We start from the raw sequence: 18726 nt of genomic DNA, 5'->3' as shown, positions 1-18726 counted from the left end.
GCATAGTGTTTTATTGACCTCAGTATATTTGCTGGTATTCAATATCACAGTTTAAAGTTCATTTGTGACCCTGCTGATCATCAGATACTGTTAGTACAAACAGCAATTGGACACTCAAACATTTGAAAAAATGTTGTTCGATATGATAGTACTAAATCAGTCATCATGTATTGTCAATAAAGTTGCAGAAACTTACAGCTGATGCTCACTGCATCTACTACAAGCAAAACATATAAGGTTTATATGATTTGAAATGCTAAAAGTTAGATCTGGTGTTGAAAATGAAGACATCCATTAAAAATGCAACGGATTCAAAGACTTAAAAATTTTGATTGTGATACAAACACTTGATCAAATGAGAAAGTCATATACACCTAGGATGCGTTGTGGATGAGTAAAACATTGGCTAACTTTCTAATTCTTTACCTTTTGGTTAACTATAATATCCCTGTTATATTCATCCAATCAGGGTGTTTCTCCGAGCAATCAACACATATGCCGACACCATGAACCACAAGTTCCTCGACAACAACAGCTTTGAAGTGCAGGTCAGTGTGTGTATATGTGTGTGTGTGTCTTAAATGAGCTCGACCAAGTTCAGATTGAATTAGTGTTAATAGCCCTCATATAATATCACATATCTCACCCCAGTGTCATCTTATCATGATTTCTCTCTCTTCTGTAGTTATGGAATAATTACTTCCATTTGGCTGTGGCGTTTATTACCCAGGAGTCTTTGCAGTTGCAGCATTTCTCTTCCACCAAAAGGAGCAGCATTCTGGCCAAGTGAGTCTTAAACCAGAAACATCCCACTTAAACCAGCATTAACTGCTCACAGTTGAACTCTATTTATACAGAAATCTGGCTTTCACAACTATAGGCAAAGAAAAAAAATATGCATAAATATGCTTGCTTGCTTTCATTCAGATATGGAGACATGAGACGGCTGATTGGTTTTGCTATCAGAGACATGTGGTACAAGCTCGGTAAAAATAAGATCTGTTTCATTCCCGGGATGGTGGGTCCCATCCTGGAGATGACGCTCATCCCGGAGGAAGAGCTGCGGAGAGCAACCATCCCCATATTCTTTGACATGATGCAGTGTGAACACAACCACTCCGGACACTTCACAAAGGTTCAAACACACACTTTGACCTCACTTTGACTTCTCTTGTTCTCAATATAAGCTAAACTCGTCATTTGTACATGCAGATAACACATCATTTAAAGGGTAAAATCACCCAAAAATGAAATTAGCCTGTGTTTTACTCACCCTCAAGTCATCCTGGGTATATATGACTTTCTTCTTTCAGACGAATCCAATCAGAGTTATATTAAAATTGTCTTGGCTTTTCCAAGCAGTGGGTGGGTGTTTCTGTTCAATAGTCCAAAACACGTTAAATAAAGTGCGTGCAATAATAATAATAACGCTTGGAATAGCCAGGACAACTTTTACTTTAACTCCGATTGGATTCATCTGTAAGAAGAAAGTAATATAAAATAGTAAATGTGCTTAAAATACTTTTTAAAATATTTATATAGGATATTTATTTAAACCCATGTAGTTAATTTAAACATGGTATCTATATAAATGTGTTTGTAAAAAAATTGTTTTATACATGTGTAATATTGCTATAATTCTAAATATATTTAAACGTGGTAAAATGTGTTAAACATAAGTTAATGCAGCATTTATGATTCTGAGAAATTGATTTAAACATGGAAAATGTGTAAAACATATTTATTTATACAAAATATTTATAGTGCTAATGTATTTAAACATGTTAAAAATGTTCAAATATTTTAAAAGCATTCTATGTAATATTTCTTTAATTCTGAGATTGTTGATTGATTTGTTGATTTAATGGATAGTGAATATTTCTGTAATTCTACGTAATGGATCTAAAGATGGTAAAATGGATGTAAAATATTTTCACATATTTCTATAATTCTATGGAATTCATTTAAAGATGGTAAAATGCATTTAAAATATGAGTAATATTTTGATATTATGATTTTAATAATCATATTTAATAATTCCTGGAGTATTTCTATAATTCTGGCAAAATGGATTTTAACATGATAAAATGTGTATATATATATATATATATTTATATATAATTCTGTAATTCTATGAAATGGGTTTAAAGATGGTAAAATATATTTAAAAGATTTAAGATATATATTCTTATTGAATATATCCATAACTCTGAGGAAAGGATTTAAAATGTTTTTATGAAATTTTTATGGTAAAAAACTGCTCAATTTAGTGAGTCAGTGTAGACTTAACTGTAGATTAACCTTATCAAGACTTTTAACATGTTTAGGTTTTAATTAATTTTATTAAATTTTGAATTTGTATTTTGTTATTTCATTTATGAATATTTTTTATGTTAGGACATCACAACAACTTGTTATTTTGGGATGTTTTTCAAAACACCAAGAGAAAGCTGCCCACACACACAGATTAGCAAATGCACATTGATAATGTTGAACTTGTCAATGAAGTCTCTCTCTGCCTCTCAGTTTGAGAACGAGATCATCCTGAAGTTGGATCATGAAGTGGAAGGGGGTGGAGGAGACGAGAGATACATGGAGCTACTACAGAGCATGTACGAACACACACACACACACACACACACACACACACACACACACACTGTGGTCTTGTATAATGCTGGCTTGACTCCATAAGAAGCTCCAAATCCTCCTGAAATCTCCTGAAAGCATGAGAGCCGCTCTGACCGTGTGCCGCTTCAGTCTTTTAGAGTGCGCTCAGGGACGCCCCCAGCTGCTGACGGAGGTAGAGCACTTCGTCAAACTTGTGACCGGCCTCCTCGAGCGACTCCTTGACTACCGCACAGTGATGAGCGATGACAGTCGAAACAACCGCATGAGCTGCACTGTCAATCTTCTGGTAAGCCCCGCCCACTTCATGTGTCACAGACATACAGTGGGTTTCTGATTGATCTGGTCTGATCAGTTTGAGCTGTCGGACTCCTAATGGGCCCACATAGACAACGTGTTGAACTTGACTACTGAAACGAATGGTTATTTTATTTAACAAACATGCAGATTAATATCCCCGCACAAAATCTGGAATAGGACGCCAGAACAGTCACTTCAATCTGTCAGACTGGAAATGACATCACTATCTGAATGAACTATGAGTAAGCAGCATATCGGTGTGTGCGTCACGTTTAAAATCTTGAGAAATCCATCGTCATCATTTTGCATCACATATCAGAAGCATCCAAAAACACACAACAATCTCTTGTTCAGAGAAACGTCAACACAGAGGCTCAGAGTTAACGTTTGCGTTTCGTTTCTTCGCAGAATTTCTACAAGGACATCAACCGTGAGGGGATGTACATCAGGTAATTTCCATATTAACTGTTTGTGTGTGTTTGTGTGTGTGTGTGTTGGTTGTGTAATCTGACAGGAGATTATCTTGGTCTTGCTGAATTAATGTCAAAATCCAAAGGATAAGCATCCAAGCACAGAGACGGACGGACAGATCGAGGGACAGAGACATACTGGCACCTTACAGGCACATTAAACATAAACGAGTGTGTGTCTTCAGAGAGGCGTTCTGCTGGGCCAAACGTGATCCCGTTCTCTGAGCGTCTCCATTCTGAATCAGACCTTTGTTATTGACAATAAATGTGACAAGTTCTGTGTCACGTCCTGGAGAAACACTGATAATTCAGCTTTAAACGAAAGACAAACCGAGATTGTCCGGTTTATTTATAACCTCGTTTTATTTTCGTCCATGGCCTTTGACCTGTGAAATGAGAGAGAAAGATATTATGAAGATGACAATAATTATTAGACAATAATCTACGGTTCTGCACCAGTCTGAATCTATAACTTCACCTACAGTAGGAATAATAACTTGATTCTTGATGGCTTGGTGGAAGAATAGAATAGAATAGAATAGAATATGTATGTATAATGTACAGTACAGTACAATACACAATATTCAGTTCAGCGCAATATCAGTATTAAGCAATAAAAGAATGGTTGCATTTATTACTGTTTGTAAATGTAAAAATCAAGTATTGAATATTGGTTTCAAATAAAGTTCTAATAGAAAAGGCATACTTTACTGTGATTTTACCATACTTCAGGGGTTTAAGCTTCCTGTTTTGTGTAGTACTTAACTTAATTTTTTAACAACAGCCTACTGGCTTTATGTAATACTGCCTCCTTGTGGTAAATATAGATACAATTTGTTATGATCTAAGAGAAGTGAATATTGAGACAGAGAAATATTATATAAAAGTAAATGTATCTTTTATTATAAACTTTTATCTATCTATCTATCTATCTATCTATCTATCTATCTATCTATCTATCTATCTATCTATCTATAAATGTACGCACACACACACACATGTGTGTGTATATATATATATATATATATATATATATATATATATATATATATATATATATATATACACATATATATATATATATATATATATATATATATATATATATATATATATATATATATATATATATATATATATATATATATACATTACATTTATATTTACATTTACATTCAGTCATCTAGCAGACACTTTTATCCAAAGCATCTTAGAGATGTGGACAATGGAAGTAATCAAAATCAATAAAAGAGCAATGATACACAAGTGCTATAACAAGTCTCAGTATACAATACATAAAAGAACAGATAGAATAGAAAAAGAATAGAGCAAGCCAGTGTTAGGCTTTTTTTTTTTTTTTTTTTGCTTTTGTTAATTGTATAATAAATAAAAATAAATCAAATAGATAGAATACAAAAAAAATATTAGAAAAGCTAGTCTTTTGTTGTTGTTGTTTTTTAAGAATAGAATTAGAATAGAGAGTGCTAGAGTTAGGGGTCAAATAAAGATGGAAGAGATGTGTTTTAACCGATTCTTGAAGATGGCTCATACAGTATAATGAAATATAGTTTTTATTATTTATTATATTTTAATACTGGTAATTTGAATATTTTTTTATTTTTATTTTTTATTTTACATAGACATTATTATATATATATTGTATATATATATATATATATATATATATATATATATATATATATATATATTGTATATATATATATATATATATATATATATATATATATATATATATTGTATATATATATATATATATATATATATATATATATATATATATATATATATATATATATATATATATATATATATGTATTAATTGTAATTGTTATGTTTGTATCTAAGGTACCTCTATAAATTGCGAGATCTTCATTTGGATGGAGAGAACTACACAGAGGCGGCGTACACACTCCTGCTGCACTCCAAACTGCTGAAGGTTAACAAACAAACATTTAGTTTATATCTTCATGAGGACTTCTATAATTTACTATTGAGCAAACTGTACTTTTCACTTTACTTTAATCATCACAGAAACATTTTTTGCATTTTAACATATTTATTAAAGTATAATTTTGGTGCTTTTACTAATCTTTGTCCTCATGGAGAATTCATTTTTAGGAATTTAGTACAATATGCATCTCATTAATAATTAAACAGGGTTATTATGGATTGGAATCATGAAATGTAAACAGGAAGTGACATCAAGTTTTGCTATTTTTGAGAGGACATTTGAACCTCACACACACACACACACACACACACACACCTCTGACACTGAAGGTCACTTATAACATAGAGATGTTGTGATTGGTTGACTGGAGACACTTCTCCTCTGTGTGATTTACTGTGGTCCCTGATGAGCCTCGAGCAGATGAAGCCTCCAGGTCAGATTTATGACATCAATGCAGCTCCTGCGGCGCGCCGGCAGATTTATTGAGTATTTTACCCTGCTGTGTGTTTCTGTCTCTCCCTCTCAGATGAACACGGCACAGTCCATACATTTCTATGATTTTTATTGTCCTGTTATTTCACACAGCCTCTCCTCTCATTAGAAACCACTTGAGTTCATCCTCTCGCTTTATTTCCTGTCAAACAAAGTTGTCATGATTCATTCAGTCCCACTGATGACCGTTACAGTGATCATTTAGTATCTCTAATGTAGTATTACAGTTTGTGTCAATAATTTGAATTAGTTTTTAATGTCTTTATTTTAATTTTAGTTAAAGGGGGGGGGGGGGGGGGGGTGAAATGCTCGTTTTCACTCAATATCCTGTTAATCTTGAGTACCTATAGAGTAGTACTGCATCCTTCATAACTCCGAAAAGTCTTTAGTTTTATTATATTCATAAGAGAAAGATAGTCTGTACAGATTTTTCCCGGAAAAAAACATGAGTGGCTGGAGGCGTGACGTGTGGTCGGAGCTAAAGAATCACGAGCGCCAGTAGGCTTTTGTGTTGAGAGCGTTTGGAAGCTGTGACATTACCGTGAGGGAAAAACCATCATCCAAAACAAACCATGGCTAACAGTCAGATTCAGCGTATATTTATGATCCACAATCAGATCCAGAGGCTGAAATTTAAAAAGAGCAGCATCAGCAAAGGCGTCTCTATGTGGTATGTACTGAAACTGTATATATTTGCTTAGCGGTTTTGGAAAATGACTTAGTTCCACTTTATGTCGTCTTTTTTTTTTTTTTTTTAAGCTGTACATGTGGAAAGTGCAGTTTGATGCCAATATCGCATGTTGTTTACTTGATGTGCTTACGCGCCGATAGTTAAGTTAACAACACAGAGATATTTGAAGCAGTTTTACTCACCGCATGCGGTTTCAACACACGATCGTGACCCTTTTTCGTTGGGACTGCATAATTTTTAAGAAATAAACGATGTGCAAATCCATCGTCAAACTGGGCCTTGTTTGTAAAACAAGCATCTTCGAAATGCAGGGAACAAACACAAACACTTGCACAACTCCGTTGATGCTCTGTAAAAATAAACTCCATCCACTGGTCCCTTAATGCTGTTTTTTTTTTTTTGATAATCTGTGCAGGGTTGTCTTGCCCTGGCAACCAAAAACACACTCCTTTTGTGACATTTCGTTCTCGCTCTGATCAGTGAAATGTCTGTGCTGCTCAGCCTCCCTATATGGGAGCGCACGCTCTTCCGGCAGAAGTGCCCTTAGGACCCATATAAGGAAATTCCGCTCCATCTAACGTCACACAGACCCATACTCGAAAAAAAACTTTCCGAAACTTGTGACAAACTGGAAGAGGTTTTTTTGGAACAGAAATACTCCTTCAAACGTACAACTTAATTTTTGAAACTTTGTCCATGTTTGGCATGGGAATCCAACTCTTTAACAGTGTAAAAAACTCCGTATGCATGAAATAGCATTTCACCCCCCCTTTAAAGTTTAATCATTTTCTTGTATGTTTTTGTATGTATAACATATTTACAATTAAATTACATATTATATAATAAAACAAATATATTATATCATATTATATTAATTCACTATTATTTATTTATCTTTTTTTTGCATGCACTCAGAAACAATATTTATTTGACATCATATTCTAATATATTATTGTTTTACTAAATACATTTTTATATATACTGTATATATTATTATTTTTTCTTAACATCTTTTACTAATATTATTTTGTTTTCTTAGATTAGTTTTTTATATGTGTGTGTAATTTTTTGTGTTATTATTATGTTTGTATTGCTTTTTAGAAATTGTATTTTTTAGGTTTAGTTTTATTAATTTTAGTAATTTAACTTGTGGGCATGGCTTACGAGCTTCTTAAATATATATAAAAAAGTTTTTATTATATTATATTATATTGTTTATATTTATATTAAATTTGTTTTAGCAAACTATAATACTGCTTTGACATCACTTCCTGTTTACATTTCATGATTTCAATCCATGTTAACGCTTTCTATCTAATAATGAGATGTGTATTGCACTAAAATGTCTTGAATATTGAATTTTCCAAATAATCATTGAGGATCACCTGGCAGTCAATAAAACACCCTAAAACGATGGCCGCCTCCCTAGTTACTGGCAGCAAGTTTTTCATGGCCAAGAACCAACTCTATTGTCTTAAGGGAATGTAATAATCTCGTTTAGACTGTTATGTGATATCCTGACAATGGTGTGATGTGTTTGCAGTGGTCCGAGGAGCAGTGCACCCTTCAGCTGGACTTTCAGACGCCTCAGTCCCAGCGGCAGCTCAAAGAATCGCTCTACGACACCATCATCAGCTACTTTGATAAGGGCAAGGTCAGCTCAGCTCCACATGGGCTAGTTGTGTAATATTCAGTAGACGTGACTGGACTGGGACTGGATATTGGAGACTGACCTCATGAATGTGTAACCGTGTGTGTATGTGTGTGTGAACGTGTCAGATGTGGGAGGAAGCCATCACTCTGTGTAAGGAGTTAGCAGATCAGTTCGAGATGGAGGTCTTTGATTACGAGCTGCTCGGACAGAAACTGGTAACACACACTACACTTTCCTCATTTAATATTATATTATATTATATTATATTATATTATATTATATTATATTATATTATATTATATTATATTATATTATATTATATTATATTATATGTTTACTTATATTCATTGTTATATTTGTGTATTCTTATTATTTCGTTTTTTATTTTTGCAGTTTTGCAAGTATATTATATTTTATTCATTGTTTGTTTGTTTGTATTATAATTTTTTATGTATGATATGTTTTATTATGTAGCTATCTTTTTTTCTTTTTACTTATGTACATAATAATTAAAATATACATTTTAACTAAAAACAAATCATTAGAAAATCTGTACACTTTTGAAAGCATATTTTACTATTTATATTTTTATAATTGTTTGTTATTAATGTATGTTTTATTATTATTTAGTTTTCTTTTATGTATGTTATATTATATTATTATTTATTATTATTTTTTATTTTTTATTTATATTATATTATAATAAATATTATATTAATCAGTAATCTTTATATATTTATTTGTATTTTTTGTGTATTTTTATTATTTAGGTTTTTTATTTTTGCAGTTTTGCAAGTAAATTATATTAATTTATTGTTTGTTTGTTTGTTTGTATGGATTTTCTTTATATGCATGATATGTTTTATTATTTAGTTATCTTCTTATTTTTGTATTTTTTACTTATGTATATTTTTAAATTATTTTTTGATAATTTAAATACTTTTTTATTAAAATATATCATTTTAATTTTTTACCATTTTGAAAACATTATATTATATTATATTTCACTAATCTTTTTTCAAATTTTTTTTATTAATGCATGTTTTCTTATTATATTATATTATATTATATTATATTATATTATATTATATTATATTATATTATATTATATTATATTATATTGTATTATATTATATTATATTATATTATATCACTTTTATTTTGCTTACACAATCTCCATGTTTTAAAAGTGTTGTTAATTATTTGAGTTTTAGCTTTTCAGCACTCTGTCCCTTTGTTTATTTCTTTAATACATTCCTTTTGCAGAATCAGCAGGCCAAGTTTTATGAGAGCATCATGAAGATCCTGCGGCCCAAGCCGGACTACTTCGCTGTGGGATATTACGGCTGCGGCTTCCCTCAGTTCCTCAGGGTCAGTGTGTGTTTAATATTCTCAGATAAGGCTGAAACTGTGCCCACAGATATGTTGTGTAATCTAGATTATGATGTGTTGATATATTTGATATCAACAGAATAAGGTTTTCATTCACCGTGGGAAAGAGTACGAGCGCAGGGAAGATTTCCAGAGTCAGTTGATGAGTCAGTTTCCCAGCGCTGTGAGACTCAACATCACCACGATGCCCGGAGACGACATTAAAAACTCCAACATGCAGTGTATCCTTCACTTTGACTCTGGGCCCATTTACAGTGTAATTCCTTTATATAGGAAACGCTTTCATATACAGTTAGTATATATAACCAGTGAGTCTGTTGTTCTTGACGGGATCTGGATCAGATATCCAGTGTTTTACAGTGCAGCCGGTTCTGGAGATCCCGCCGCGGCTGAGGAACAAACCAGTGCCCGATCAGATCATCAAGTCAGTCCGCTGAAAACACGCTCATCTGTTCACCTTGTGTCACGATCTGATGCTGAAACTCTCTTCTCTTCTGTGATTCTGTAGTTTCTACAAGTCGAACTATGTCCAGCGCTTCCAGTACTCCAGACCTGTCAGGAGAGGGAAAGTGGATCCTGATAATGAGTTTGCTGTGAGTCAGAAACACAACATCATCTCTCATCGATCTCATAGAGCTAATGATAATTATTACATCTTAAAGATGCCCTTTTCCTTCTGTGATCTCCAGAAGTACGGAAATATATTACACATTTAATTGGAAAAGCCGTTTGGGATATATTTTCGTCCTAATTATCAATCTGACTCTCTTCATTTAATGTCAATACCAGCAGGCATTTAGAAAAAAAAGTTAACTGGATAATTCTCACTTCATGCACAAAGTTTTAATTGGAATACATCACATTTACTCTGATAACTGAACAGTGCACAAGTCTGAAAACTTCAGCACATTCAAAGCTTGAAAAGAAAAGTGTTGTGAGATCTCACTAGTAAATCAAATCAATTTGACTAATAATATTCCTTTACAAAGCTAAGTACAGTATTCCACATATACAAGTGGCTAAAAGTATTGAATAACTCTGTCTGGGGTTATTTTAGTATTATTATAGAATAAATTCATCTTTTGATTTATCTTTAATTTTCTATATTTTAAGTTTTTCTATTAATTTTAATTTTAGTTATTTAGCAAGCTTGTCTTTTCTATTTATTTAGCTTTCATTTATTATTTTAGTTTGAATTTGAATGATTATAGTACTTCAACTTTATTTCAATCATGTTTACATAACAATTACTGTAGTATTGTTATTGCATTTATTATTATTTTCCATTTTCTTTCATTTTTAGATTTTAATTTTAGTTTTTAGTAATTTTAAGTACTTTCTTATTTTTATTTAGCTTTAATTTAATATTTCATTTGATTTAATATTTAGCTTATTTTAATTTCTCTGTTTTAGTCATGTTAGTACTCCATCTTCAACTTTCTTCATTTAGTTTGCTGCCAGTGTAATATTTCAGATTTTTCACTATTATTCCATAAATACTTGTTTCCATCTAAAATGTATATTTAATTTCAGCTTTATTTAAATTGATGATATTTATTTGCAGTGGAAGGAAAACAGTTCATCAGATCTGCATCATTGCGGTTGTGAAGGAGCTGTGCAAGAAAAAAAGGCGACTAGGATGATGAAATAAAGACATTGTGTAGTGTGCACTTTGAACAGCAGATGGAGATATTTGACCGTTTCTGTTTAGTCATCAGTCACACTTTACTGTGAAGGCAAGCACCAGAAAGCTCAAAATATGTGACTGTATTCTAAAAATACCCCCCCCCCCCCAAAAAAAAAAAAAACAAACAAAAAAAAACAAACTACAACTACCCAAAGTCACTACAACACTGAGCTCGACTCTCTTCTAGAAATAAATGTTGTCTGGTCGGGTTGAAGAGCTTTTGGCCTTTACAAACACACACACACACACACACACACACACACAGACTCTTTACTGTCATGAGTTGACCGTCTTCTCACTCTTTTCTCTGTCTTCAGTCCATGTGGATCGAGCGAACCACGTTCATAACTGCTTACAAACTTCCAGGCATCCTGCGCTGGTTTGAGGCCACGAGCATGACCCACGTGAGTCTCTGTGCCTGTCAATCATCCTGTGCAGTGTACACTGGATAGGACCTTTTCATCACTATGTGGTATTCACAACAGTAAACATAAAACAGTGGGATGTGTCATTGTCACATGACTTCATGCATATGTATGCAATTATGGTAGTCAGTTGGAAATCAGCTTTATCTCAGAAACAAAAGATTATTGTTACTATACTATAGTTACTTTTTCCAACAAATTGTGCCAGTTCAAACATGCCTTAAGACTATCTCTACTTAATAAGAACTAAAGTGGAGATGCACTGTTATTCTATCACATTATATGCTATTGTTAGATTGATTGATCAGACGTGTTCATGATGTAATTATTTGTGAATGTTTCTCTGTCAGACGACGGTGAGTCCGCTGGAGAACGCCATCGAGACGATGGGACAGACCAATGAGAAAATCCTCACCATGATCAACCAGTACCAGTGTGACGACGCTTTACCCATAAACCCTCTGTCCATGCTGCTCAACGGCATCGTGGACCCCGCCGTCATGGGCGGCTTCGCCAAATACGAGAAGGTCAGAGAGACACGGTGAGACAACGGAGAGAAGCGCTGAGAACGGAGACTGATGTATGTGTATGTGTGTGTGTGTGTGTTTCTCCAGGCGTTCTTCACGGAAGAATACATGCACGAACATACAGATGACAGAGACAAACTCATGAGACTCAAAGACCTCATCGCATGGCAGGTCCGAAACATCACAGCGTAGAGAACTCGAGTGGTTAGGACAGATGATTAACCTGTGTTAACTCCCATTCGACTCCTTTAGATCCCGTTGCTGGGAAGAGGAATCAGTCTGCATGGAAAAAGGGTGACGGATGACCTTCGACCTTTCCACGAGCGCATGGAGGAGTGCTTCAAACAACTGAAGAAGAAGGTGGAGAAGGAGTATGGAGTGAGAGAGCTGGTAAGGATGAAAGCCAGACAGCAGAAACGGAGGGAAAGGGATCAGCGAAGTGTGTCCTGATTTTCTTCCTGTTGTGTAGCCTGATACGGATGAGAGACGATCCACTCGGCCGCGCTCTATGCTGCGCTCCGTCCGACAGTCCATCTGCTCATTGGCTGGATCTGAATGTGGAACGCCCACTAAGACACACCCAGAGAGGTGACCCCGCCCACACGCACATGTGTCTCTGTTAAAAAAAACATGCTGTGATTTTTCCTGCAGTTTATAAGATGATGCATCCTTTTCTAGAAATAAATAGAATACACAATATTTGTTGAAATATTTGTTATTAATATATAGTTTTAATGCTTATATTTTAATAGTTTAATTAATATTTATTAATAATTTTTTTTTTTGTTTTTAATACTTGTTTTAATATTTATAATTAAGTAATTTTGTTCTTATTTGTTATTAATGTTTTATTTTTTTTAAGTTTGTTTTATAATTTATTCATATTTATAAATATATAGCTTGGTTTAGAAATTGTTGTTTTATTTTCTGTTTAAATATTTATTTTTTATTTGTTGTTAATATATTGTTATATTATTTTATTTTTTATAAAAAAGTGTTATATTTGTTTTAATATTTATATTTTAATACATGTTTGTAAGTATTATACTGTTTGATTTGTTATTCATTTGTTTATTAATATTGCTTTGTTAATATTTTAATATCAGAATTTTAATTGTATTGTTATTAGTTTATTGGTTTATTTTTTATTATTAGTAGTACATTGTTTTAGTTGTTTTTTTCATATTTACTTTTGATATTTATATTTTATTCATATTTGTTTTATTTCTGAGATGATGCTAAATTAAATATTCAGAGTGGCAAGGTCATGTATCATAATACTGTTGCTTATCACAACATAATGCGTTCTGTTTCACATAATATATATATATATATATATATATATATATATATATATATATATATATATATATATATATATATATATATACATATACATATATATATATATATATATATATATATACATATATATATATATATATATATATATATATATATATATATATATATATATATATATATTTTTTTTTTTTTTTTTTTTTTTTTAAATATTTATTTATTTATTTATTTATTTACTTTAAGTAGTAGGCAGTATACAGTGTGTTTTCTATTCCTCTCTGTCTCTGCCTGTAGCTTGTCTCTGGACAGTGGTGTTCCTCCCTCTCCGTCCATCAACCCTCGTTCCAGTGGAAGCATCAGTGTGATGGATGAGAGTGGTGTTGAAGTGGAGGTGAAGATGATGAAGATATTGCTATGACATGTTTCAAAAACAGACCAGTGATTGCAGCTCTCCGTGATGACATCATCATGCTCAGGTGACTCTTTCTGTTCTTTTCAGGTGAAACTGAGGAAATCCAAGAAGAAGAAGAAATCCGGTCGTGGCAGCATGATCTTCATCAGTGAGGAGAAAGAGCGCTGCAGCACCCTCGACAAACGGGTGAGACAGCAGATGCATTTAGAAATAAATCACTACAACTTCAATATGTGACGAAGTAAATACATCTAACAATAAATTCATAAAGTATTGTGAAAGTGAAATGACCAAATATCTTGATATTGTTATATTTAATTAATTTATTTCATTAATTGTTTTTAATAAAAAGAGTTGAGACACACTGAAATACCTTTACCCTGTAAGTTCATTAATTTATTGAGTATTTTTGCAAGTTTGGTCCTTAATTAACCTGTTTTTGTTTGTTTTTGTGATAATATTATTATGGTTTCTATTAGTTTAACTCTCTGTCTCTCTCTCTCTCTAGCTTTCCAAGAAGCAGGAGTTTCGCAGTGACACGAATCTGTCAGAGCCGAGTGAGAGCAGCGGCCTCGTCAACTCCAGATCTCTGCCCACTATTACAGGTACAATAGTCATATCACACCGATTCCTCTCATTCCCTCTTGTTGTTTTTAGTTTTAGCTAATGCTATTCATGTAGATATTTAGCAAACCTAAATGTTTGTGGAGGGAAAAAATCTACTTCCTGTTTTGTGGATATCGAAATTCTCAAACAGGAAACAAAACAGGAAGAAGTCCTGTTAACAGACAGTTGATTTCACATGCTGTCTTCAGGTCTGTCTCTGTCAGTGGCCAATGGGAGTGAGGAGGTGGAGTCAGCGCGGTCCAAGCGTGACAGTAAAAGTGTTTCTGTGTGTCTGCCATCTGACCGCACCGGTGACCGCCGCTCCAAAGGAGTCATAAACCTGCTCTTTAAAACCAAGGTAACACACTCAAAAAAAACACTGTGATATGGCTTCCCATCATGCAACTCGTGCACAGTATATACTGTATATCACGACCTTTATTCAAGTGTGAATGTGTGTGTGTTTGTGTTTCAGACGAGCTCCAAACCTGATGAAGCAAAATCCTCTTCTGAACCGTCTGAACCATCCACTCGCTTTTAATTTTGTCTCTTTGTTGTTGTTTTTTAAAAAGCATATTGGCTGTTCGTTATTCTATCGTTTCTTATCTTGGATCTGTTACAAACAGAAGTGATAAAGCTCTTAAAGCCTGATAGTAACAGAGCTGTAGAAGAAAAAAAGAGCCTTGATTTCACTGAATGTGTTTGAAATCAAACTCGAATGATATGAAGTCAGTGTTTTAAACATTGGTCTGTACCAGCAATAAACTCTTTTAAAATTATGAGATTTTATCTTTATTATAAATGTATACACATAGACTGTAGATATAATTCAGGGTGTTAAATTCATTCATATCTTTCTTTTCGAGTTTTACTGGGTGATCTAAACTAGTGATTACAATACAGTGGATTTGACTGGTTCAGCAATTTGAAAAGTTCACAAATTTGATTGATGTAACAAAGAACAAGAAGCATGAACAGTTACATGTGGTTATGATTCAAGCCTAAATTATTCACAGAATATTACAAATAATCGTATGTATCAGTACTTCATATAAAGGAGCACCTAAAAAAAAATAATCTAGTGAAAAAGTTATTTTTTCAAAAAGTAAAACTTTCACATATTTTTTTCATATATTTCATATATAGCCCTTTTCCTGAAGACGTCTGAGTGTGGTGACTCTTGATGCACGGACTTCAGCTTTAGAGCCCTGCAAGTTTGTTTTTAATGAATATTTTTGTTTAGATTGTAGGCTATTTCTCATTTCGTTTGCGAGCGCTGTTGCGAGCCTGCTTCAGTATTTCAATTTTTTTATTTCATTTTACTCACTGTGGTTTAATAAACAAACATTTATTTAACTAACTGTCTGTGTGATATGCTTGAAGTGTTTTATATATGGATTGTATTGTAGCCAAGTAAAGTATTAGCATTAATTTGAGAGGCTTAATTGATTAAATATGTTTTAGGCTACTCGCTGTCGGCTCGGCTGTTTAACGTTAATCGTCTTTTTTTTTTTTTTTTTTTTTTATGCTCCAAACATTTTTCTAAATTAACTTGATAAAGAAATGAAAAGAAACATAACGCAAAACTGACACCTTTTTTAATTGTTGCAAATAGGGCAGGCTTCCGCTGTGTAATAAAATAAATAAATCAATAAATAAAAACACGGGCTCGTGTCGGACTGGGGCTGATAATTCTGATGAGCTGTCGAACACGGGTTGGGCTAGGGCCTGAGCGTCTCGGGCCAGGGCCGGGCTCGGGCCTAGATTTGAGGCCCGTGCAGGGCTCTATCCAGCTTCAGTCAACTCTTTGTGAAGCTCTCCAAAGTGTTTCAGTAGTCTTTGCTTTACAGTATTCTCAAGCTTGCTGTCATCCCTGTTTCTTGTGCACCTTATCCTACCCATTGTCTTCCAGTCAACTTTGCATTTAAAATGCTTTGATACAGCACTCTGTGGACAGCCACCCCAGACTCTCCTGAACTAATTGCCCTATATCAGCTCATACAGTGTCAGGCTCTTTTATTTGTCGGTGTTTGATTTTGCTCATTTCTATTGCATATCTGTTTAGGCAAAGTGAGCAGAGAGAGAACTTCTGCTGTGTTTGTGGTTAAGTGACATACACATCACAAAATGCAGTTTAACAAATATGGATCAAAAAGACCTACAAAGACCGATTTATTTTGCCTGCAAAATTGTAGATCAGGGCAAGACATGAGCCCCACACATATGCTTCAACACTTGTGCATCAAATCTTCATGGCTGAAAATAAAAGCACCTTAGCATCTGTTCACTGACTCTTAAAAGACAAATCACATGACTAACAGCAATGTTGTGTGAGGATCTAACACCACAAAAATAACACAATGTCCAACAGAGGGCAGTGTTGATCTTTTTCAGTATTACACATGAGTTAAGAAGGTTTATTTCCCTGAGTAACTACTTCAAGTACTTAAATTTCTATGTCACATGTCCAGTTTTGCTGGCCTAAAGTTGGTTCCTATTAAGAACAAAACAGATTTACAAAACTCATACAATCTTACAGTTAAGACTGTGTACATTAGATAAATTATATTATGCAAGCTAAAACTGTTGACACAATTGCAACTTTAAAGAAGTGACTGAAAAAAAAAAAACCTTGATAGCATAATATGGTCTGTTTTATTACCTAAGATAGATAAAAGTGTGTATGAGAGGCTCTGATATCCTGTCAGCATCACAAACACACACTGTAAACTACTACACTTTTATTCCTCAGTGTTGCTGCTTTTTAAATAAAAAATATGGAACATGTATGTAAATATAATCAGCATCCTGTAATAATACTGCATTTGAAGTGATTGTGTGTGTGTGTGTCCATCCTGTGGTGTTCAGTGAAGGTGATGAACTCAAATGCAAACAGGTGCGTCCTAATTAGAAACATAATGAAGAACCATGACAACTAATGAATGATGGGCAAATGGGACAGCAGCAGACAGAAACCAACAGAAACATAAGTGTCCATGAAAACAAAACGAAAGCTAAACTGAACTTAATTGGGACTGCTTTTGCTTTATATTGAGATAATATATTTTTTAACTCTTTAAATGTAATTTATTTTTTTATTTTATTTTATTATTATATTTTTAATTAATTGAGATTTATTTTATTTAATTTGAGGTCACACCATCATTGTGGAGACACTGAGTCACCATTATATATACAGTATATTTTTCAACATTTGAGGTTTTGCTATCATTGTGTGGACGTCTAATCCTCACCCTTCTGAATCAGCCTCACGGGACAGTTGTTTGTCAGATCCCTGTTTGTCTGATTATTGTTTGCTAATGCTGGACAGTCTGGTGTTTCTCTGCAATTGGATTCTGTCAGCCACACAAACACACACTTCGACGCTCATAACACTCACACACACACACTCACTGCAGCCTGACACACTAATCTCAGCCAGCTCTGTGTTTGTCCTACACTTTAACTCTATTTATTTTAGTCAGAATGTTTACTAACACGTTTAGATTAATTTCCTGCTTGATCAAACTCTTTAAAGTTGAGTTGAGCAGGAAATATCTGTGTGTTCTCCCGTCTGATCCTGCTCCAGCCTTCTGATTGGACGACCGCTGCCGGCCCTGTCTCCCATGGCAACAGTGCCGGATGAAGTCTCTGTGGGTGGGGTCAGAGATCAGTGATGTCATAATGACCAGGTGAATCATTTAGTGTCCTAATGCTGACACACTGGGGCAGAAGAGCTTCATATGTGGGATAACCTACGGTAGCGTGAGTTCTTTCTGGGTGTTTGTGGTTATATTAGCATACTGTCAGGGTACATAGTATCACTATCACATTACATCTCATTGAAGATGATCATGATCAACTAAAACAATTGTACAAGTGTCACTAATGCAAATGGCAGATGATTTTATTCAAAGCGACTCAATTGCATGCGTTATATGTTTTTATACTTATATTTTCTTTCATAAAAAGTATGTGAAACAGTAGCCTATGCAAAATTTTTACATTCTCCCATTACATCCAGGGCACTTGAAATCCAAAGTCAAGTGCATGACATTTGTGGGGATACAGTAGTTTACAAACATGCATATTTAGCCTACCAGTCATGTTCTGTGTACAGAAGAAATGCACATGTTGTGTATGACCCAATGCAAGCTATCTCCCTCCA

General features: G+C 33.7%; 1 protein-coding gene across 1 annotated transcript in view; it reads left to right on the top strand.

Moving 5' to 3' along the window:
• The window catches only part of LOC127971195 (dedicator of cytokinesis protein 2), a 97826-nt gene extending 82489 nt beyond the window's left edge, over positions 1 to 15337 (top strand). Inside the window, exons 29-51 of the mRNA XM_052574034.1 lie at positions 470 to 548; positions 686 to 786; positions 928 to 1135; positions 2527 to 2612; positions 2761 to 2917; positions 3337 to 3377; positions 5265 to 5355; positions 8097 to 8207; positions 8333 to 8422; positions 9474 to 9578; positions 9679 to 9820; positions 9942 to 10023; positions 10108 to 10192; positions 11604 to 11690; positions 12062 to 12238; positions 12326 to 12409; positions 12491 to 12628; positions 12708 to 12826; positions 13835 to 13931; positions 14040 to 14138; positions 14461 to 14557; positions 14768 to 14916; positions 15034 to 15337. Of these exons, the coding sequence (XP_052429994.1) occupies positions 470 to 548; positions 686 to 786; positions 928 to 1135; positions 2527 to 2612; positions 2761 to 2917; positions 3337 to 3377; positions 5265 to 5355; positions 8097 to 8207; positions 8333 to 8422; positions 9474 to 9578; positions 9679 to 9820; positions 9942 to 10023; positions 10108 to 10192; positions 11604 to 11690; positions 12062 to 12238; positions 12326 to 12409; positions 12491 to 12628; positions 12708 to 12826; positions 13835 to 13931; positions 14040 to 14138; positions 14461 to 14557; positions 14768 to 14916; positions 15034 to 15099 (2491 nt within the window). The 3' untranslated portion in view covers positions 15100 to 15337. The remainder of the gene's footprint in view (positions 1 to 469; positions 549 to 685; positions 787 to 927; positions 1136 to 2526; positions 2613 to 2760; positions 2918 to 3336; positions 3378 to 5264; positions 5356 to 8096; positions 8208 to 8332; positions 8423 to 9473; positions 9579 to 9678; positions 9821 to 9941; positions 10024 to 10107; positions 10193 to 11603; positions 11691 to 12061; positions 12239 to 12325; positions 12410 to 12490; positions 12629 to 12707; positions 12827 to 13834; positions 13932 to 14039; positions 14139 to 14460; positions 14558 to 14767; positions 14917 to 15033) is intronic.
• The last annotated feature ends 3389 nt before the right edge of the window (positions 15338 to 18726 follow it).

The sequence above is a fragment of the Carassius gibelio genome, chromosome B14 (genome assembly GCF_023724105.1).
Source record: "Carassius gibelio isolate Cgi1373 ecotype wild population from Czech Republic chromosome B14, carGib1.2-hapl.c, whole genome shotgun sequence".
Taxonomy (NCBI): domain Eukaryota; kingdom Metazoa; phylum Chordata; class Actinopteri; order Cypriniformes; family Cyprinidae; genus Carassius; species Carassius gibelio.
Note: the sequence above shows the minus strand (reverse complement) of the source record. Positions and strands in the feature narration are given on the sequence as shown.